Source organism: Dasypus novemcinctus, chromosome 25 (genome assembly GCF_030445035.2).
Source record: "Dasypus novemcinctus isolate mDasNov1 chromosome 25, mDasNov1.1.hap2, whole genome shotgun sequence".
In the NCBI taxonomy this organism is placed as follows: Eukaryota; Metazoa; Chordata; class Mammalia; order Cingulata; family Dasypodidae; genus Dasypus; species Dasypus novemcinctus.
In genome coordinates this window covers 44,727,627-44,751,660 of record NC_080697.1, presented here as the reverse complement: position 1 = coordinate 44,751,660, position 24,034 = coordinate 44,727,627, and the positions used below count along the sequence as shown (strand labels likewise).

At 36.1% G+C, this 24,034-nt stretch overlaps 1 protein-coding gene across 1 annotated transcript in view; it reads left to right on the top strand.

The window, feature by feature from the left end:
* The window catches only part of SNTG2 (syntrophin gamma 2), a 330,881-nt gene that overhangs the window by 184,911 nt on the left and 121,936 nt on the right, over nt 1-24,034 (top strand). The window contains exon 12 of the mRNA XM_071211871.1: nt 7,695-7,811. Coding sequence (XP_071067972.1) covers nt 7,695-7,811 — 117 coding nt within the window. The remainder of the gene's footprint in view (nt 1-7,694; nt 7,812-24,034) is intronic.

Below are 24,034 nucleotides of genomic sequence, written 5' to 3'. Positions count from 1 at the left end.
AATTGTGATTATGATTTTGCTGCTAATCCAAATAGAAGAACAGATTACTAAGGTTGGACTTTGAATGTGGCTTTAAACTTTCCTGGAACTAAAGAAAAAGAAAAGTAGATAGTGAGACAGATAGGTAGATGATAGATATAGATGATTTACACAGATATATGATATATATATAGTTAGATAGATATGAATGTATTTAGATAGATTTCATTTTTGTTAGGAGAAAGTATAACATTTAGTTTTGTAGATAAAAAATAGCTCGATTACTACTTCTGCTAGAAATCGACCGTAGACTACTGTGGTGGGCATAATGAAAACAATGGTTTTATGCAAGATATAGAAGTCCATCAAATGGGTGTTTGTTGTTTGTTTTACCTACACTCTATAAAGGGAAAAGGTGTAGCAGAACTGTGTAGCTCAAATAGAAGAAATTTGCTGGGAAGCTGACATCCTGAGCTAAGTACTTTAGTACTGTTTTTCCAAAGGGTTCTCAGTGTTGGAGAAATCTAGATAAATGGATCATTACTGTGTTCTGAGATAGACATCTCAAATATCAGAGGTTGTAAATGAGAATTTTTAGAGGGTGAACTGAAGTCATTTCATACCCCTTACATAAGCAAGTATCTTTGTTACAAAAATAAGTCAAGGATTCTACCACTGTTAGAGAAAGTCTAGTTAACACAACTTAAACTTGCCTGATTCACTGCACTTTCCTTTACCAAGTGTGGCCAGGAAACTCAGGGCATAGACCAAAGGCTCTGATAACTTGGGCAGCAGTGTTTGGGGAGCTAGATAATTAACAGGAGTTTATACTGAAATGGATATGGTCACTAGCTCGGGTACATGCACATCCACACACTCAAATTGGGTGAAAGTGGTCTTGCTAATAAATATAACAAGGGCTTTTGTCCTTTATTTCATTTCCAGCCTCTTAATCTACACTCTAACAAGCCCACCTCTGTTAATTTCTTAGAACCCATATCTTATGTTTTTATTTCATAAACTTTTTAACAGAAATGTGAAGAAAGCTCTTTGAGGTCAAGAACCACATTATGTATCCTTGCATTTTCTATGGCACTTGGCTTTGTGCCTTTTGTACACAACAAATGGTCAGTATATAGGGAATGTTGAATTGATTTGGGGAAGTAGACATAAAAGAAATTAATTCTGGATCCTTTAAAAACAAGAATCTTTTTTCTTTTCTCATGCTGAACAGTTAATTCTTGATTTGGTACATAGCAAAGAAGCAATATATTTGAATAAATATAAAAAATTAAAGGTGTTTCATAACCACTGAAATTGGCAAATAAAAGCAGAAGAAAATAGAATTAGGATAATACAAAAGTCATAGAGCATAGCTCATTAGACTCATAAAACTATATTTAATTTATCATTCAAACTAGGGCATTTGTCTTGGGACAAGGACAACTTAAAAGACACAAAGCAACAGGCGTAAGTTACAATTGTCTCATGCAAACCAGAACATATGTTCAACTTACTAAAAGAACAAGCAGTTTTCTATATTTCCTAAATAAATTTATCCTCAAACAACCTGTCTTAAAGGATTTGCAATGGGAAACCAGAGAGATATGGGTGAGTTTCTGCAAAAATCCAAATAATAAAGATAATTCTGGCTTTTTTTCTGTGTAAAGAAACAGATCAGGTGTAAAATTATCACCTTATGGATGCTTCACTAATATCCTGACTGTTTCAAACCCCACAAATGGAATTTTCCATAGAAATGGCATCAAAAAAGATAAATGAAAATATGCTTCTTTATTATAATGGTTTATATCCTCTTAAAGTAATTATGCTGATACTATCAGGTAGATGTTCATAAAAGTATAATATACATTTCTCAGAACATGTAATAAGCCATTAGAAAATCCATAATGTAAAAGATAAAATTAGCTTCCCTTAATATGATTTATGAACTGCATACACCTGAAAAAGATTCATAAAGCAGCCAATGTTTCCAATAATAGCAAAGCTATTACTTATTTCTTTCTTAATTAAACTTAGCAGAATTGAATTACATATGGAATTTAATGAAGTTCACCTCCAGCTAGTAGAAATTTCAGAATATTAACAACCTGAATTATTGTCATCTTGACCAGAAAAAATAGCTTTTCATTCACTCCTCAATGTGTAATTCCTGTTGAACTATTTGTCAGGCACAATGTTACCTAGATAAGAAAAGGGAAGGATGAATAGGTAGGAAAGTAGGTAGGTAGGTAGGTAGATAGACAGAGAGAGAGAGAGAGAGAGATAGATAGATAGATAGGTCTACATATAGATCGAGATCAAGCTCAAGATAGGGACAGAGTTCAGTTTTACCAGCCCTCAAGAAAAAAGAGAGCAGGATGAAAGGAGAGATAGAGGAAAACAATATTGTGAATTTACTATTGGGGAAAGTCTTGGTTCTTGGATTCCCCACCTAATAGCTGTGGCTCTGAAGAAACATAAACTATTATATGAGTTGGAAATACATGGTAATTTAATCCCTTGACTGAATTCTTTTTACTTGCTTCTATTTTACTTGCTTATTTGCTAGGCAAAGAGTTACTCATTCTCCATCTCAGAGAAGAATTTACATTTTGTATTTTCTAATCTACCTTGATCTCCATATAATATAAACATTTTCTATCTATCCATCATCTATCTTTATCTCTAATATATACATCCTTGTCTTAAATTAAGTACAGCTATGTCAGCTTCTGATTCATCATTTCATCTCATATGAAACTCAGATTGAATATATGGTTAAGTATTTCATGAGAAGAGGAAGATGAGAGACTTGAGAGAATGAGAATATATGGCTTTTTAAAAAGGAAGATGCAGAATATTTTCCCTCCCCTATAGGAAAAATGATTATTTTAAATCCCCTATATCTGAGCTAATTTGGACCCACAGTCAAAAGATTTTAAGTACTAGAATTTCTCACCAGAAGAAACATTTGTTTTGCAAACTTTAGAGAACTCTTTAAACCACGTTGCTGAAGACCTGAAGAGGGAATTTACTTTTGAATTCCTCTACTTAGTGGTATGTCTAGATTGTGTTTGTTTTCTACCTCCCCCCCCCCATAAACTTGGTAGTATGGAAAGGATATTGGTAAGATTCCTGATACAGTCTATGCCTGATACAGTATCAAAACAGATATTTGTGCTTGCTACTGACTCTTAAAGGTTTACAATACATGGAGGATTTAATCTGTTTCCTAAATTTTCTAGAGACTCCAGTTCCACGCTTTGATATGTAAAAGAAAGCCCCTCCCTAAGCCATTCTGGTAAATACAATAAACATGCCTTCCCTGATGTATATATTATATAACTGCTCATAAAGATATAACTGTTAACTAGACCAAGATTCATCTCTTTCAAGAAATAGGGAGCAGGTACAACCTTCCAGCACTAGGGTATACAGTAGACTGCAGAGAAAAGACATTGTTCTTGCCCTCAAGGAGCTTGTGGTTTAAGGAGGGATCTAGTAGAAAGTGCTGTAAGAACAGGAAGAAAAGACATGTCAATTCTACTTAAGGAAGTTAATGGAACCTAATTTTATATAGCATTTTATGTTAGGCAAATTATTGAAAATACACTTTGCTTCATATGCACCTCAAAATAGACTTGTGCAGTAGTTTGCATTACTTCCGTTTTACAGATAAGGACATTAACACAGAGGTTAAGCTAATTGCCATGATCACAGCATAAATCATGGAGAGACAGAGTCCAGAGAGCATCTGGACATCAGGTCCAGGCTTTCCCCTGAAGCAGGAGTGCCTGCTGCCACCTTGAGTGTTATCCTGGGGATATATACCCTTAAACAAGGATGAGAGCCCTGATGGAAAACAGCACGCAAGAGAATATTGTTCTACAACCACAGTAAGCTCTTTAGCTTTAGAGCCTTGCAAGAGAAACAGACAAAGAAAAAAAAATCCATGCTGTTACCATGTAGTTTTAGACCCCTTTATAATCATGATTTTGTTTGGAAAACATCAACAAATATTCAAAACAATTTAATTAGCTTTTTTACCAAGATGATGTATACTGACTTAAGATTATTTATTTAATTAGAACTTATTTAATGTCATTATGTCTGGTCTTCAAATCACAGAGCAAACCTCTGACCTCATATGGTTTTCTTTGTTATATAAAAGTCACTGTGTCTGCAATTTGTTGTTTTAGCAACTGTACTTAAAATTAGTCCCATCGTTTTTTTTTAATATACTTTTTAAACTTTTTGAAAAGATACTTAGATTACATAAATGTTACATTAAAAATATAGGGGATTCCCATAGGCCCCTCTCCGTACCCCTACAATACTTTCCCAAACTAACAACATCCTTCATTAGTGTGGTATATTTGTTACAATTGATGAACACATATTGGAGCATTACACTAAGCTTGGATTGTAGTTTACATTATAGTTTACACTCTCTCCCACTCAATTTTGTAAGTTATGACTAAATATATAATGGCCTGTATCTGTCATTGCAATGTCATTCAGGACAATTCTAATGTCCCAAAAATGCCTCCATATTGCACCTGTTTTTCCCTCTCAACCCCCTCAGAACTTCTGGTGGCCACTGCCTCTACATCAGTGATAAAAGTTCTTCCATTGCCAGAATAACAATAAGTCTATAGTTGAATAACAGTAAGTCTACTCTAGTCTATTGTTCATTCCCCAATCCTGGGGATTCTGGGATGGTGATGCCCACCATTTTTTTTCTAATTAAGAAGGGGCTTAGATCCCATGGGGCAGATGGATGGGACTATCTTTCTTGCAATTGCAGACTCTCTCTGTTTCTTGGGATGGTTGTTGGCCATGATCATCTTGTTAGTTGTCCTGGGTAAGTCCAATGAACTGCAGAGTAGGTGTTGCAATTCTGTTGAGATTCACGGCCCAGCTGACAAATGGACAGCTCAAAGATTTAAGTATCTTGGACATAAACCCATCAACTCTAGCACTAACTATAGGCTCAGATATTATTAGGAGGGGCAGAAGAGCCATGTGTAGGAAAACCACAACTGAGTCCAAATCTGTCACACTGGAGAGCATAAATTCCAAACTCCTGAGCTGTCAGCCCTGCCTGTGGTATCTTGATGTCTCCAGAGCCTTCAGGAGCCAGCTATTTGAGACAATACTTACTGTAAAATTAGTCCCATTTTATACAAGTCTTTGCACCCATGCAGTAATGAATTGGGAGTTAAATATTTGTCCATTGAATTCATGTTACTTTTTTTTAAAGATTCTTTAAAAATTTCTCTTCCCAACCACCCCCCCCCCCACCAGTTGTCTGCTCTCTGTATCCATTCACTGTGTGTTCTTCAGTGACCACTTCTATCCTTATCAGAGGCACTGGGAATCTGCCTTTCTTTGTTGTGTCATCTTGTGTCAGTTTTCCGTGTGTACAGTGCCATTCTTGGGCAGGCTACTCTTTCTTTAGTGCTGGGCGGCTCTCCTTACAGGGCACACTCCTTGCACATGGGGCTCCCCTACATGGGGACACCCCTGGGTGGCACGGCACTCCTTGCATGCATCAGCACTGTGCATGGGCCAGCTCTACATGGGACAGGGAGGCCTGGGGTTTGAACCAGCGACCTCCCATGTGGTAGGCCGACGCCCCCTCAATTGGGCCAAGTCCGCTTCCTGAATTCATGTTAATTTTTGAAACATCAAGCATCTGCTAAATTGGCTAGAACAATGAAATGAGTTTCAACAATGAAAGCTGAGCACATCTTATGATTAACAACAGTGTTAATGTTGGCATTATAACCTGCAAAAGCATTTCTCTTTGATCCAACCAGATAAAAGGAAGACAACTCAATCCTATATTTGCAAATAATCTGTGTCTTTGGTTTCAAATCCACATGAAATTTTAAATATTCAATTATATTTTAATGGTTTTCAGCCAATTAATGCCATCTGAACAATGTATAACGTGCCTCCTAGCTGCTAGCAAGTGCTAGGAAGTTTTCCTTTTTATAATATTAAATTCTCACAATAATCATATAAGGTAGATAATTCTAGTCCCATTTTATAATGAAAAAAACTAAGAGTTGGCTGAGCAGGTGTAGCTCAGTGGTAGAGTGTGCGTTTCATGAGTACAAGGGACTGGGTTCAATCCCAAGTACCTCCTTTAAAAAAAAAAAAAAAACAACAGGCTCAGCAAAATTAAATGTGTCCAAGATCACATATAAAAATTTTAAAATGTATTGTATTATATCATTAACAGTGTTACACTGATGTGGTTACTATAACTTCATGCAACTGACTACAGTTAAACACATAAAGAGTTTAAAAGTTGAAGAACCAGTATAATATTTGAGTTAGTTTAAAAAGCTTTGTAATATGAAGTACAATAATATGAATATTTTCATATACAGCTTTGTATATGAATAATAGAGCTCAGTTCTATTTTTATTTTCATGTACAGAAATTTTAAATCCTTTAATAAGAAAAAATTTAGAATATTTTAAATTATTGCATTCAACACTCAAAACCATAATAATGTTGACTATTCAGCTATGATTACAGTTCTCTGCAGAACAATACTCTAATTTTCTCTTTTCCATCTCTAGAAATACTGTTTGTGGAAATCTTTCTTCTTTTTTTAAATTTCATCTGGCATCTTGAGATAAAATTAGAAATTACTTCTAGGAAGTATTTTACCACATCTAGGAGTGAAAACTCAGTGGTTTGTCAAGTAAAAAATTAAAGCAAGAAATTATCTACCTTGAATGCATTCTAGTTGTTACTCCATTCAGTCAGATAACTTCTATTGAGTGCAAACTATATAAGCACTAATTTTTCAAACTTGAAAGATACCTAAGTCATGCATGGTTCCTTCTGTAAAACAGCTCATAGGAAAGTTTCATTTCATGAAGTGTTTGGATTGTCTATGATAAATACATTTTAATTTTTAAGTTTTTCAAGTTGTTTTCATTATTTACTGCTTATGATTATGTTCATTAACTGGTTTTCCTTAACATAGCAAAAGGAGGAAATTAACATGAAATTACTCTTATCACTTCCTTTGAACGGTAAAGTATTAGGTAAGACAGAAATTTTAGCTTGATATTAGTTTGAATTCATATCCTGAATTCTTAACTTGTATCACTTCTCCCATTAAGTTTTGGAATTATATTCTAATTTTAATAATATGCATTTTGTGTCGAGTAAATACTCAAAGCCAGATGTAAAAATCTATTATTTTTGCTTTGTTTTCTCTGTTCTTAGGGATTTGAGCTGGAAAAAAAACTTACCTAGTTTTTCCACATGTCAACTTATACATGTGTACTATAGATATAGAACTATAATCAACTGTTTTTACTAGCTAATAGAAGTATCTGAAATACTAATCCCTTAGTAGAATATAATTCAGTAGTGTATTCTTTAAAAATGCATGGAACATACAACTCTAATGCAACACAGAAGTCCCTTATTGATCAGACCTAGGGGTATATAGAAGCTCATATCTAGAACCTGGCCTAATAGAGAACTTTGGGTGTTCATCTCAAGATACTGTACATTTTATTTGGAAATTTGGAAATTTAGGCTTCTTCAGGTTTCTCCAATCTACTGATTTAGTGTGCTGAAATAGAGGACAACTTGTTTAGTCTCTGCTCTTTCTATTCCTGTAACAGTATGCTCTTATTAAGGCTTGGTTTTTAATTTTCAAAGGTTTCCCTCTGCAGGTTGTACATATGGGGTGGGTAAATGAGCGACTCCAAGGAACTGATTCCTCTCAAACCTTCAGATACAAGTTCCTGGCACTGAAAGGTTCATCCTTCTACATTTTCGGCACCCCTCCGGTAAGGGCAACTTTGAAATTCAGTGGGGGGTTGTGGGGGAGACTGGAAGGGGGGAGTTTGTTAATGAAGTTAGTTGTATTACAGAAGCAACAATTAAATCTGATATTGTTGAGCATCATGGTAGAAGTACTGTGCATACCATTCTTCTCTTTACCTAATTGTCTGGAAATGATTCTGTTTGTGGATTAACTGGCTATTTTACTCCAATTGATAAATTAACCAATTCTTTTCTTTATCTCAATTCAAATACCTATTACTGTATTATGAAGTTTTTCCTGCTTAAAATATCAGGTGGAAAGACAGAGGCTCTATGTCTTAGATAATCAGTTATATGACCAAAAATAAAACAATTTTAAAAAAGCTTCTCTTTTAGTGATTTCTGATTTAAGGACCAAACACTGAAAATTAAAAAGCTTTTCTTTCCCTCATATTTTTATTTCAGGTTTTATTAAAATAGACAAATAGCTATTTTAGTGGAGCTCATAATATAAATTTAATGCTGAATGTTACAGTTCTCCAATTTTATTTCCCAAATTTTACCCATACTGTTTTTCTACCACTGACCTAGAGTCAGTTCTCTGCCTAGAAGTTTATCAGTTAAAGCAATTTTTCTTTTTGTGAGTCTGAAAATCAGAACTAAACAAATTACAAAACCTGATGATTTCGGATATATAAAATTCTCATACAGGTTACATAGTGCTGATTGAAATTTCTGCCATATTATAAATAAATTCTATAACACAATCAAGTTTCCCCTTCAGACATCAAGCCTATAATATACCACATGCCTTCTTTTAATTGATGAATACAAGTTTGTTTGTTTTTTTAATAAACTTCTGTTTTGGAATAATTTTAGATTTACAGAGAAGTTGCATCTATAGTAAAGAAAATTCCTATATCCCCTTCACCCATTTTCCCCTAATGTTAACACATCAAATGACTATAGCACATTTGTTAAAAACTGAGAAATTTACATTGGTACAGTATTAATTGTACCAATAGAGACTAAACTAGAGTCTCTACTCAAATTTCACCAGTTTTCCACTGATGTTTTTTTCTGTTCCAGAAATCAAGCCAAGATAACACATTTCATCTAGGACATACATTTTTGAAGTAAGAAATGCTGTGAATTTATCAGCTTTGATGGATTAAAAAGTCATCTAAATATTTGCATAAGTAATTGAATTCTCCTCAAAATAAATTTAATACTGTTCTTTAAACTTCTTTGCTAGACGTAATTTTTATCTGGTTCCATCTAATTAAGTAACACCAGAAAGAAGTTGAAATTTAAAAAGAAAACATAAAAATCACCACAAATAAACTCAGTCATCTCAACTCAGGCTATTCAGCGATGCACAAACAGCCTGGTAATATGATTTATGAATCTGAGAGAGGAGCCATCAATAATCTGTACTTGTTACTGCTCTGAGCAGTAGTGTCTCGTATGTTACCAACAGAGACTGAAAAGCACCACAGAGCTGCTCAGCACCTAATGTGAATTTGTGAGGAGAAGAAAGTATCTGATTTAAAAATATTCACCTCATCTACTGAAACTCGGGTGCATCCTCACCGCCTTTAGGACTGGGGGAAAATGTGAAGAAGTGATCAAATGTCCCCGATCACACAACTGAAAGGACTTTTCAGGATCTGAGCATTTCTTTCCTGATCATTTGTTAAAATTCTTAATGCATGATTGTTCCCCACACACAAAAATCTAAAATTTAGAGAAATGTCTGAAATATTGGATCAAAAGTCTATGCCAGTAGAAGGAAAGAAGTATTTAATCCCTATTCTCCGATGCCTTCAACTTCACTGAGAGAAATTCTACTATTTTTTAAGCTCTGCCACATGTTGGATAATATAACGCTTTTTCATTATTAATGCCATGTTTTGCTTGTTTATTTTAAAATTCAGTGGCCAATTTTCTTTGCATTGATCCATGTCACAAACACTGCTCTATACAAATAGATTGCCTGACCTCAAATGCTCAAATTTGCCCAAAGCTAGCAGTACCACCTTTTACCGCCATAAATATCTTGTTTAGAAATTTGAAACGTGTTCAAGGCTCTGTTCTAAGGAAAATGAACAACTGACAAATTGAAATTAATATGACACCCAAGGCGCTACAACGGCATCATGTTCTATCCCTACACACAGCAGGTACATGAGCCTTGGCATACATGCACCTTCCTTAATTGCCTCCCTGCCTTTCCACCAAAAAGCTTTGCTTTATCCAGCTTTTGTGTTCTTTTACTTCTTCCTTTTTTAAGCTACAACACCTTCTAAATGATAAGTACTCTAACAAAATGTAGGATATACCTCTTTTCATAAACTTTATGTCTGCCAGATTCTGTGGAATATAAATATAAATATCTTGAGTTTTGAATTACCAGTGCTCAGTTTACCTGGTAGAACAGAAAAGGGCAATGGGTGATGGGTCTGATGTTTAGAATACTATTCCCAGATCTACCTTATACTATTTCTCCAAGCCTGGGCTTTCTCTGTGAAACTAATTGAAATTTCCCAGGTCTGTTTCCAATAAATTAAAGTTTCAGTGAATCTGAGGCTGTGCCAGCAGAGGCCTAAGCACAGCAGTGACTCTCTAGCCTAGTCCTCAGCGACAATTTGCACCTTGAAAGATTTTGGCTGACTTTGTACGTAATCCTAATAAAGCTATTTAGCTTCCTTACAAGTGGGCATTGAAGTCCCATATGGGTCGATAATTACATCTGATCGTTAGAGCCCTGTATGAGTAATACTCTTAGAAACTTCAGAAATTGCAAGCTTTGAATCAGTTGGGATCAGGCAGCTCATTCTCTTTTCTGTTGGGCCCTGGTTTAGAAGGTGTTTGCAAAAAGTCAAGCACTTTGTAGGAAGTGCTTATGCTCTCAAAAACAGTTGCCCTTTGGGTATAGTGAAATTGAGAGCATCACCTCAAGGGAAAAATAAAAGTTGGATCTGCTTAATCAAATTTTTAAATAGATGATATCTGCTGTAGGTCAGTGAACTCAGTTCTATTTTTATTTTCATTTACAGAAATTTTAAATCCTCTAAAATATTAGGTATTGTATCTTAGCACTTAAATGATATTATTAAATTTCATAACTTCTGTACCTACTAGTCGTTCTTCTTTTAAGAGTGTTGTTAAGGAGAGATGCATGAACAGGTAGTGGACCAAAAAGACAAGGTCCTGGAAAATACGCTTTTCTGAAATGAGAATGTGGGACATTTATTTTCAAAAGGTCCATTTCATACAAACAGGGAAGGAAGGAATGGAGGGAGGTAGGGAGGGAGGGAGGGAGGGAGGAAGGAAGGAAGGAAGAGAAAGAATGGAAGGAAAAGAAAGAAAGAAGTTAATTATTCCAAAAACTAATTAGTCCAATTAAAATAAATAAAGCTGAAACTAATGAAAAGTGTTTGGAAAATGGAAAGTTTAACAAGTATCACTTGACTTTGGAAGATGAAGGGAGAGTTGTCAACAGATGATCATTTCAAGTTAAAGGTGAGGCCTCTGCATCCAGCTGAAATGGAATTTGTTAGGGTTATCATATGTCCCAGTGAACATAGGTCATTCTCTGGTTTTCATTGTTGTCTTGGCATAGCTAATAACAACAATCACTTTCAATCTCAAAAGTGTTCCCGTTTAGGCTTTCTACCTTATGTTGATAATGATGAGCTTATGCAGACATTGCTGAAAAAAATAAATACGGAGATAACAGTTGGCGATCAAATAGCAAAAAAACGACTCTCCTCTCTGAGGTTTTGAAGACCTTGTTAAAGGCTCAGTCCACAATGATTGTGGCAGTCTGTAAAACAAGGTTTTGATCCCCTAAAATGAGTTTCAGGAAAGGTCTATAAAACACATTCCCCAAATTAAAACATTTAATTTTTTAAAAATTTTATTACATAGCACATCACACAATTTTTAGAAATTGTACAGATTATTTGGAATTGGAATCATTGCTTGACTCAAAGGCAATATTCCAGAGAAAAAGGATTGAGGCCTTCACTCTCTGGAGTATTTTGTGTTTAGCTAATTTGACCCAAAGAAAGAACCTTCAGCAAGAGGAAAATGCAACCCATCCTGTTCCCCCCAATTCTTTTCACTAAAGCAATTTAAAGGTGAAGAAAGTCTAATCTTCGGTCATGTTTAATTACTTTCTTCTCTAAAATATGAGGAAGCAGTACCTTTGAGATGTATGTCACCCTGGCTATAGAGCTTCTGTGGTTCCTCATCGCCTCACAGATGTGCCATGTGGGTGGATATTGGAGGAGTTGAGGTTTCTGGATGCAGCATTTAAGGTCACTGCTCAAATCCTCTTCCCTTTTGCTATTTCTGTGGTTTTGGTATCTCACCCCCATCCCCATTGACACCCCTCATGAGCCCCATCAACACCCCTCATGAGCCCCGTAGACACCCCTCATAAGCCCCGTAGACACCCCTCATAAGCCCTGGCAATGCTGTGACTCAAACGCTCATCCTCCCCACATGTACATCGAAACGTGCTAGAGGCGGCCGCTTCTCTCCGGGACGAGCTTGAACCTGCTTGTCATTTCAAGCTTGAAGAACTGAACCGGAACGCTGCGGGAGTTGTTCAGAGAGTCACAAGTGTGTGTCTGAAGGCCCACGCAGGGTGTGGGGCAGCAGCTGGGATCACTGTGCACTCCGGGTGACCTGGATTAAGCTATGAGCCTCTCTAAGCCTTGGATTCCCCATGTGCAAAATAGCATTTATAAAAATAGAACCTGCCTTGTAGGTGTGTGTTGAAGAATAAAGAGGATAATCCATGAAAGTGCTTAGCACAGTGCCAAACACATAGTAAGCTCTCTGTAAACACTGTCTTTTATTATCTTATGTGCTCAGACATAGGAGTACATGGAATTCCGTTCCTTTGCTGTACCATAATTGTGATGCTGAAGAGTGTCTACCCTCTCTAAGTAAACTGGCTTTTCTGGCTACCACCAACTGATTTTGTCTCATTTTGTACTTCCTTTATCCACTGTTCCTATTTACTCATAGTTTCTGCTTTACCCATAACCTCCGTTTATTCATTGCTACAGAGCCCTAAGCTATGTCCATACCGGCAAGAGAGTATAGTGTCGCAGTTGGGAATATGGGCTTTACATTCAGACAGAGCCACAATTCAGTCTGTAATAAGCCATTGGCAAGCTGTGTAATTCTGGGCAAGTTACCTATCCTCTCTGTTCCTTAGCTTTCTTGTCTGTCAAACTGGGTAATAATAAGACCTACCTCACAACACTGTAGTGTTGGTTAAATAAGACAATGCATGTCAAATGTTTAGTACATTTAACATATGGCATAAAGGGTCAGTAAATCTTCATTGTTGTTATTTGCTAGCACCATCATTTCAATTTCAGCTCCTGCTGGATGTTGCCTAATTGAATCCATATTTTCTAATTCTGATCCCAGAGGATCTGATTGACTGAACTGAGAGTGTACTGCTTTTGAGCAGAGCTAAGCTATTCATGTCAAGTTTCTCAGTGGCATTGGAAGACCATATCCAACTTGACTGGGGAAGGTATGACCACAGGGCAGGGACTTTGAGCAGGACATTTCTCTTTAAAGGGACACACGTGAGGGGGCCCTGCAATGGTCTGGTGTAATTCCAGGTGTTGTCGGCATGACCTGAGCCTTGTTTACCCAATAAACTTCCATCATAGAACTCAGGTATTCCATAAAGGCCTAACAGGCAGTCGACACGAAAAATGATTTTTAATGAACTTTGAAAACCAATGGTGGTAAACAGTTAAATAAGGTTTTTCTGGGTTTTTGTTTTGTTTTGTTTTGTTATTCTGTGGGATTTCTTTTAAGATTTGTTATGGATTGGGCTCTTCAAGCAGCATATAACATGCAGCATTTACCATACATAATTCAGCAACTTAGGAGTTTAAATTGGTCCTAGTGCCCAACAGAGATAAGTTGTCAATAAAAATAGAAACATTTGCAAATTCTTTTACAGATTATAGTATACTTTACTGTACTTTATATAATTTGATTCCTGAGGTAATCCAACAAAATAGTTCAAAAGGATTCCTTATTTTATTGCTAAATGTTAGATGCATAAAAGTAGTCAAGAATCCAAACAGCTACAGAGCTTCTTTAGGTGTCTCCCTCCCTCTGCTCCTCTCATTCTCTTTCCTCTCTCAGTCTCTCTGTCTCCCTCTCTTTCTCATTCTCCTCTCCCTTCCCTTCCTCCCCTCCCCTTCTCTGGTATTTTCAGTGCCTTTTTTGTGATTCCCCAGAGAGACAGTTTTAGCTTTGTTAGAGGGGAAAGGACTGCATCTTACCTTGTAAGAATGTATTCCCCCACCCATCTTTTCCTATGAAAGTTATCTAGCATCTGATTCTCCTTCCAAATAAAAGTACTCCAGAAACTTCCTAGATGGAGTTTCCTTCATTAACTTAATATTCCTAATAATTTCTGAAGATGACTCATCAACATCCCCATTCTCTTTTCTTAGAATCAATATAAGGAAATTCTTTTGATAATTATTGTTTTGATGACATGATGAAAAAAGTGAAGCAATTTTTATGTAGATAAGTACCATGCTATTACTTTTAAGGGAATAACAAGACCCCAGAATAGTCTAGGAAGTAATTTTCAAGATGCGGTATACCTGTGAAAATGGAATTAGTCCCACATGCAGTTGCCAATAGCACCATATTTAAGGAACCCAGATGTTAATCTAAATTTTATGCATCTATCCAAAATTGTCTCTTGACAATTTAGCTTCTCAGATCACTGAAACATGAAGACTTCATTATCCTCAAGAAAGCATGTAGTTTCATAATTTGAATTTTGAATATAAATATATATATTTTTCATTACATCAGTATAGCACCTCACAGTTTATAGAGCTCTTGAATATAGTAATACTTATGAAACACCTTTAGACACGCTCACACATACAAATACAGACCACACATAAAGTGCTGATAGACTGGATGTGGATGTGAGTGAATTAAAGAGTCAAGAGTGATTCTGATGGGGTGAATGGTAGTGCCATTTATTGAATGGGGCACAAGGGAAGAGCACAGGTGACTGAGATTAAATCAGGAATTTAGTTTTGGATGTTTATAAGTTTACGATGTTGAAAGAGATCAAAAAGGAGATTTTTTTTTAGTAGAGTCAGATATACCAGCCTGAAGTTCATGGAAAGTATCTAGGTTAGTGATACAAATTTTGGAGTCATCGGTATATATAAATAGTTCAGAATGCTATGAAACTGAATGAGTTTTGAAGTCCAACTAAATGGATTCCTCATGATTAACAAGATAAAGAAGCCACCTGTTTCTGGTCAATTTGGATAATTTCAATTTTTGCACTGGTAATCAATACCACTAATACATGGGAAGAAATGAGAAGGTGAAGACAGTATGATTTATAAACAAACATTCACTCCAAAAGATTGAGTTCACTTGTTTTATTTGTACACTTCCTAATATCTTCATGTACTTTCAAAATCTCTGGAAACCATAACTGCCATTTCTAAACCTCATTTGTAAAATGAGAATAAAATTAATGGCTACTTGAGAGGATTATTGTGAGATTCAAATGAGTTGATATATATAGAAGTTCCCGTTTTTTATAAAATGCTAGCAATGCAATTATTTTCCACTAAACTGCGAGCTTTTAGCATTGTATCCTTTCATGCATCCAGTGCATCTAGCATCATGTACAGCATAAAGAAGATGCTCTTTAATTATTGATTAAATAATCTAGAAAATAAATACTGAAAGGGTATTAAAGATTTGTGCTTTATGTATTTTATAAATATTATCAAAAGTGACTTTTGTTTGTTTGAAGAGTAAGCCAGCAAACATCAAAGCATTTTGGGGCTTAAAAACTTAAGTCAATATAAAGCAAATTCCTCAACAAAGCAAATGACAGGTTACTTAAAAGTTTTCCAAACATTTGAAGTTTAAAGAAATAGGTAGAGAAAAAAAAACAAAAACATGTTCCACCCAAGTGCAGACAGGATGTGAAGACTATAGCTGGTCTACTCCTTACCCAGGATTGTGGATAGTAATTTCTAAGGGTGAGTTAGTTTTACTACATAAACAGTGGGATGTTGATTCATCATCTCCCAGAGTTTTATGAAGATTTTTAAGAGGTTATGTGAGTAAATTTAGAAATAGCAACTGTGATGGTTAAGTTCAGGTCATAGTGTCTAGTTGTTTGGCCAAGCAAACACTGGCCGGATTTTGTTAGGATTTCCAGTTGTTTGGTCAAGCAAGAACTGACATGATTGTTACTGTGGTGGTATTTCAAGGATTTAAATCATTTGTCAGTTGATTGTATCTATCAATGACAACCACAATTAACAAAGAGATTGCCTTGAGCAATGAGAGCCATTTCATCTAATCCATTCAAGTCCTTAAAGGGATAACACTCAGCACTCAGCACTCAGAATTTCTTTATCTACTTCAGCCAGCCATCTTCTGGTGAATTTATCGAAAACATCATTGGAGATCCCTACTTGTAAATGGCCCTATGGAATTCAGAACTGCCAATCCTGAAAATAGCATGAGCCAATTCCTATATTAAATCTCTTGAAATATATATATTTATAATTAATGTACGTGTATATATATACACACACACACAAGATAGATAAGTCAGTCAAGAATTTTTCTCTGGAAAACCATGACTAACAAAGATTTTAATAACAGGAGTTGTTCCTCAGAAACAGAATCTTATGGATTAGATTTCTGAGTTGTTTCTGGGGTTGGAGGAATTGGTTCTCTAAAAAATTAGATTAAAAGTTACTAATAAAGCAAACAGGCAAGAAAAAGAATTAAAAGATATCCAAAATGGAAAGGAAGAAGTGAAACTTCTGCTATTCACAGATGACATGATCCTATACCTAGAAAAAACAAAAAAATCTACAACGAAGCTCCTAGAACTAATAAATGAATTCAGCAGACTGGCAGATTGCAAGATTAATGTGCAAAAATCAGTAGTATTTCCACACAATAGTAATTAGCAATCTAAGAAGGAAGTCAGAAAAAAAGTTCCATTGACAATTATGACAAAAAGAATATTTAGGAATAAGCTTAAACAAGGACATAAAACACTTGTATTCAGAAAACTACAGTGCATTGCTAAAAGAAATCAAAGAAGACCTAAATAAATGGAAGAATATTCTATGCTCGTGGATTGGAAGACTAAATATTTTTAAGATGTCAATTTACCCAAATTGATAAACAAACTCAATGCAATCCAATAAAAATTTCAACAGCTTTTTTTCAGAAGTGGAAAAACCAATTATCAAATTTATTTGGAAAGGTAAGGGGTCCCAAATAGCCAAAAACATCTTAAAAAGGAAGAATGAGGCGGCGGACTTGGCCCAGTGGTTAGGGCATCCGTCTACCACATGGGAGGTCCAAACCCCAGGCCTCCTTGACCCATGTGGAGCTGGCCCATGCGCAGTGCTGATGCACACAAGAAGAGCTGTGCCAAGCAGGAGTGTCCCCGCATAGAGGAGCCTCACGCGCAAGGAGTGAGAGCCGTAAGGAGAGCCGCCCAGCGCGAAAGAAAGTGCAGCCTGCCCTGGAATGGTGCCTCACGGAGAGCTGATGCAACAAGATGACACAACAGAAAGAAACACAGATTCCTGTGTGGCTGACAATAGCCAAGCGGACAAAGAAGACACAGCAAATAGACAGAGAAAAGACAACCAGGGTGGGTGGGGAAGGGGAGAGAAATAAATAAATAAATCTTAAAAAAAAAAAAGGAAGAATGAAGTTGGAGGACTCTCACTTCTGGACTTTAAATCGTATTACCTAGCTACAGTGGTAAAAACAGCATGATACTGGCATAAAGATAGAAATATAAACCAATGGAACTGAACTGAAACAGACCCTCACATCTATGGTCAAGTGATTTTTTGACAAGCCTGTCAAGCCCACCCAGCTGGGGCAGAACACTCTGTTAAACAATTGGTGCTAGGAGAACTGGATATCTGTATACAAAAGGAAAAAAGAGGACCCCTACCACACACTTTATACAAAAATTAACTAACAATGTGCCAAAGACCTAAATATAAAAGCAATAGCCATAAAACTCCTAGAAGAAAATGTAGGAAACATCTTCAAGGCCTCGCGATAAGTAGTGGTTTCTTACACCTTACATGAAAAGCTCAAGCAAAGAAAAAAAAATGGATAAAAAAATGTTTCTTGGACAGACACTTTTGTGCTTCAAGGGACTTTGTCAAGAAGGTAAAAAGGCAGCCCACTCAATGGAAGAAAATTTTTGGAAACCATATATCCTATAAGGGTTTGATTTCCATGCTATATAAAGAGGTCATACAATTTAAGAATATAAAAGCAAGCCATCCAATTAAAAATGGGCAAAATACTTAAATCGACATTTCCCTCAAGAGGAAATACAAATTGTAAAAAAAAAATAGACAAATGGAAAAATTTTCAATATCACTAGCTATTAGGGAAATGAAAATCAAAACTAAATTGAGACACTATCTCACATTTCATAGAATGGCCATTATTTTTTTAAAAATCAGAAAACAAGTACTGGAGAGGATATGGAGAAATAGGAACACTTTCACTATTGGCAGGCATATAGAATGATCAGCCTCTGTGGAAGACAGTGTGGCAGTTTCTCAGAAGCTAAATATAGCACTGCTGGATGAACCAGCAATTCTTCTACAAGGAATATATACAGAAGAAGTGAAAACTGACATGAATAGACATTTGCACACTGATGTTCATAGTGGCATTATTTACAATTGCCAAAAGATGGACGCAACCCAAGTGTGCATCAACCAATGAATGGATAAACAAAACGTGGTATATAAATATGATGGAATGTTATGCCTCTGTAAGAAGAAATTAAATTGGGACATATATGATAACATGGATGAAACTTGAGGACATTGTACTAAGAGAAATAAGCCAGACACCAAAAGACAAACATTGTATGGTCTCACTAATATGAACTAAATATGAAGAATAAACACAGAATTAAAACCTAAAGTATAGGACTCTAGGAGATAGGATGAGGTCTGAGAAGGGTTACTGATGCTTAGTGTATGTATAAGTTTCAATTAGATTCACTGTAAAAGTGTGGATACGTAGAGTTGATGGTAACACATTGTAGTGAGTATAACTAACACAGCTTGTTTATAAATGGGATTGTGGCTGAAAGGGGTAGTCTAGGGATGTAAATGTCCATTGAAAGGAAGCTAGAGAATAATCTAGGGACCGAATAACACAGTAAACCCAGAGGTGGAAGAGAATTGTGATTACTAATACAAATATAAGAATGTTCTTCTATAAATACAAGAATGTTCTTCTATGAGCTAGAACAAATATTCTCATTATTATAAGATGGTAAGAATGTAGTGATGTATGGGAAAAATACAATTAAGGTAACTTATGTACTAGTTAACAGCAATATTTTAATATTCTTGCATCAATGTCAAAGGAGGTATTATATCAATACTAAGGTTCAAGGATAAGGGGTATGGAATTTTTTCATTTGGACAAAGGAAAACATTCAAAAGTTTACTGGAGCAATAACTGCAGAACTCTGTGACGAAAGTGAAAGCCACTGAGTGTACACTTTGGATAGAATGTACAAGGCATGGGACTGTAAAACACAGTGAACCATGTGGTATAAGATGTGGTTAACTGTACAGATAGGAGAGTGTTCTCTCATGAGCTATAACAAAGGTACAATATTAATACCTACTATAATAATAGGGGATGTATGGAAAAATATACCAAGTGTACATGATGGACCATATTTAGTGGTAATAGTCTGATCACATTCTTTCATAATCTGTGGCAAATGTTCCACAACAAAATAAGGTGTTAGTGGAGGGGTGACATATGGGAATTGTACACATTATTCTCTAATAAAAAAAAAAAGGAGCTAATGACTGTTCCCTATCTTACCCCCTTATCATATGAATTGTATTTACTTTATGTCCTAATATATATGTTATAGGATATAAAGTTTAAGAGTGAGGATTAATCAAGGACTTGCGTCCTCATTTAGGGAAGATATATTACATTTCCAGATTTATGCACAATATATAAGGCAAAAATGTAACTACATTATTATCTTTATTTAGAGATTAGGTATCCTTTAAGGAGATGTGAATGGGTGCTAAGGTGACAAGGGTTGACTTGATGGTTAAGTTCAGGTGTCAACTTGGCCGGATTACAGTGCCTAGAAGTATTGGCCTGACTGTTACTGTGAGGGTGTTTCATGGGTTAAAATCATTAGTCCATCGATTGCATCTATGACTGATGACAACTAATCTACAAATGAGATGGCCTTCAGCAATAAGAGCTGTCTCATCCAATCAGGTGAAGGCCTTAGACAGAGAACTGATGATTTCAGCAGTCAGAGAGAAGAATTTCTATGTATAGTTTAGCCTGTCACCTTCTTCTGGGGAATTCATCGAACCCTTCATCTCAGTTGCCACCTTCTGGCCAGCTGTAGAACTTGAACTTGCCAATCCCCACAGTCACGTGAGCCAGTTAGTATATTAAATCTCTTAATATTTATATACATAAGTATTTATCTACTGGAGGTTCTGTTTTTTGGGGGAGAAACCTGACTAATATAGCAACTGTTTCCTTTTCTATTTTATTTCAATAAGGAAAATTAGTATATAAATGTACCTCATTAATCTTGAATAATCTGAGAATCTTTAATACATATTGTGTAGGATGTTTAAGAGGTTACTGCAAACCAGAAAAGTATGAAACACAAAATTTCCAATAACCAGATAGTAAAAGCAGGATTTTTCTTTTTTCTTTTTCCTTCATTTTGACAAAATAATAGTATATATAGTCCCTTAAAAAGGATGCAAGTCCTTGACTAATACTTACTCTTAAACTTTATATTCTATAACTTACATACTATGACATAAAGTAAATACAATTCATATGATAAGGGGGTAAGATAGGGAAGACTCACTAGTTCCTTTTTTTTATTAGAGAATAGTGTGCACAATTTCTCATACATCGCCCCTCCACCAACACCTTATATTGTTGTGGAACATTTGCCACAGATTATGAAGGAATGTGATCAAGCTATTACCACTAAATAGTAATATAGTATAGTATAATAGAAATATATCCATGCCAAAGTCAAGGACACTAGAGTAATTTATTTGTAATGTGCTTTTAGATGAAAAGGTATTATTTTTTAATTTTCTTTTTTTAATTTTATTTTTAAAAAAGCTTTAGATTAAATGAAACGTAGAAAATATAGGGGGATTCCCATATACTTCATGCCCTCCCTTTCCACATTCTTCCCCATTAACAACTTCTTTTTCAGAGTGGTACATTTGTTACAATTGATGAACACACATTGAAGCACTGCTACTAAGCATGGTCAATAATTTACATGATAGTTTACACTTCCAACCACACATTTTTTTAAAGATTTATTTATTTATTTATCTTCCTCCCCCGCAATCTGTTCCCCCCATTGTCTGCTCTCTGTGTCCATTCACTGTGTGTTCTTCTGTGTCTGCTTGTATCTCATTAGGCGGTTCCGGGAACTTATCCTGGGACCTTCTGTAGTAGGAGAGAGACGATTACTCCCTTGTGCCCCCTCAGCTCCCTGTTCTGCTATGTCTTCTTATTTTCTCTCCTTTTCGTCTCTGGTTGCATCATCTCGCTGTGCCAGCTCTCCACATCAGCCAGCACTCCTGTGGGGTCAGCTTTCCCTCATGGGGCCCCATTCCCACACGGAGCCCCATTCCCTCATTGGCTGGCACTCCATGTGGACCAACTCACCACATGGGCCAGCTTGCCCTCATCAGGAGGCCCTGGACATCGAACCCTGGACCTCGTATATAACCAACCGCATATTTTTATAGGTATTGACAAAATGTTTAAAGGCCTGTATTCATCCTTGCAATGTCAGTCGTAACATTTCCAATGTTCACAAAATGCCCCATATTATACCTATTCTTCCCTCTTCCTCCCCTCAGAATCTCTGATGATCAATGTTACAAGTTCTTCCATTGCTAGAATAATGATAATTTTACTCAAGTCCATAGTTGCTTTCCCCCTTATGTGTGTTAATTTCTCAAATTTGAGGATTTTAGGATAGTCATGCCCATTCTGTTTCTGATTGAGAGGGGGCTTAGATCCCATGGGGCAGATGGATGGAACCATCTTGCTTGCAGTTGTAGATATTCTCTGGTTTGGGGGATGAGTGTTGTTCATCATCATCATCATTTTGTTAGTTGTCCTACGTGTGTCCTATGTGTGAACTGGAGAGTAGGTGTTGCAGCTCTGCTAAGATTCAGAGTAGAAAAGCACATTTTAACAAGTCAACTGGAAAGATTTTCTAAAACAATGAAAATCTGTTCTCAGCAGATTTCCAGCACCTACTCTCCAGTTCATTGGGCCCACCGAGGACAACTAACAAGGAGGTGAATATGGACAATCACCATGCCAAGGAACCGAGAGAATATACAACTGCAAACAAGAGAGTCCCATCTATTAGCCATATGGGATTGAAGCCCCCTCTCAGTTAGAGATGGAGTGGGCAACACCATCCCAGAATCTTCAGGACTGGGAAATAAAATATGGACTAGAGTGAACTTACTGGTATTCTACTATGGATTTAATTGTGATTCTAGCAATGGAAGAAATTATACCCTTGATGTGGAGACAGTGGCCACTGGAGTTGCTGAAGACAGGGAGAGGGAAAAAGAGGTGTGCTGTGGGGGCATTTTCGGGACTTAGAATTGTCCGGAACAGCATTGCAAAAACAGATACAAGACATGATATATCCTGCCATAACCTCGAGAAGGAGTGGGAGAGAGTGTAAACTATGATGTAAACTATAATCCATGCTGTGTGGCAGTGCGCCAAAACGTGTTCATCAATTGCAGTGAATGTACCACACTCATAAAAGAAGTTGTTAATGCAAGAAAAGTGGGAGGTGTGGGGAGTGGGGCATATGGGAATACCCTATATATTTTTTATGTAACATTTTATGTAATCTATGTACCTTTTAAAAATAAATTATAAATATATATATTTTTAAAAAGTAATTCAGGAAAAGCAGTGAGTGAATCTGTATATATATATATATATATATATTTAAATATTTATTTACTGTTAGTATCTTAGGATTTAATATTCTGAAGCTGGTAGCAACGTGCCAATAGCAATTTCTACTTTGCCCAGATCTAGAACAACCTTGTGTTGTTTCAATATCTATATTTATTTTTTTTATCCTTACATGAAACATGAGGTTTCTGAATTTGAGACAGACTTTTAATTGCCCACAGAACATCTTGGCACCAGTTCCCCATGCCCAGTCTCCCACAGGGACATGCAGTGGAGACCAGATGTATCTGCATATATAGAGATTTGTGCCACAGGAGAGGAACTCTAAAATTATTAATCTCAGAGTCTACCTACAACAATTGGCACAACTGGCCACCCTCTTCTCCAGAAAAGAAGAGAGACCTTCTCTTACTCATGTAAACACATCCTCTCTTGGGCGATAAAGTGCAGGTCTCTGAGCACATCGTACATTAGAGCGTAGGCAAGCGGCTCCAGAGGAGATAAATTATAAATGTCCCTGGAAGCATTCACTTTCTCTAGATTCCAAGGCCAATTACCACACAATCATTCTTTAGCCTACGCGGACAGTTATTTTTGGTTAGAAAGCCTTGACCATGCCGAAACATAAAACTATTCATGAACTGTCTCCCTACAACGTGTCAGAATATTCAAATCCATTTTAGAAGGTCCCAAAGATTCTTAGAATAAATAATTCTGAGGAAAAACTAAAGGATCATGTGCTTTATTCAAGAAGGGTTTCTGAGCTCCTTCAAGATAGGAGAAAGTGGTGATATTGAAGAGGAAAAATAAGGGGAACAAGACAAGAGAAAGAAAAGGGGGAAAGGGGATGGAAAGAGAAGGCCATAATTTACAACTCAGTATGAATGAAAAGAGACAAGAGGGGAAGAGATGACAGTCTTAGAGTATACTAACAGATACTGGGAGAGTTGAGATTAAACGTCAGAAATCTTAGCTCCTTACAACACTAACTCCTTCATTAGTGAGACAGTTATTTCTGATTTACAAATTGGAATCTGAAGGATAACGTTTCAGTTATTCATGTTTTCAAACATCATTAAAATGTGTTAAAATAACTGTTATAAAATCAATTTTACAGCATCTTATACCATTA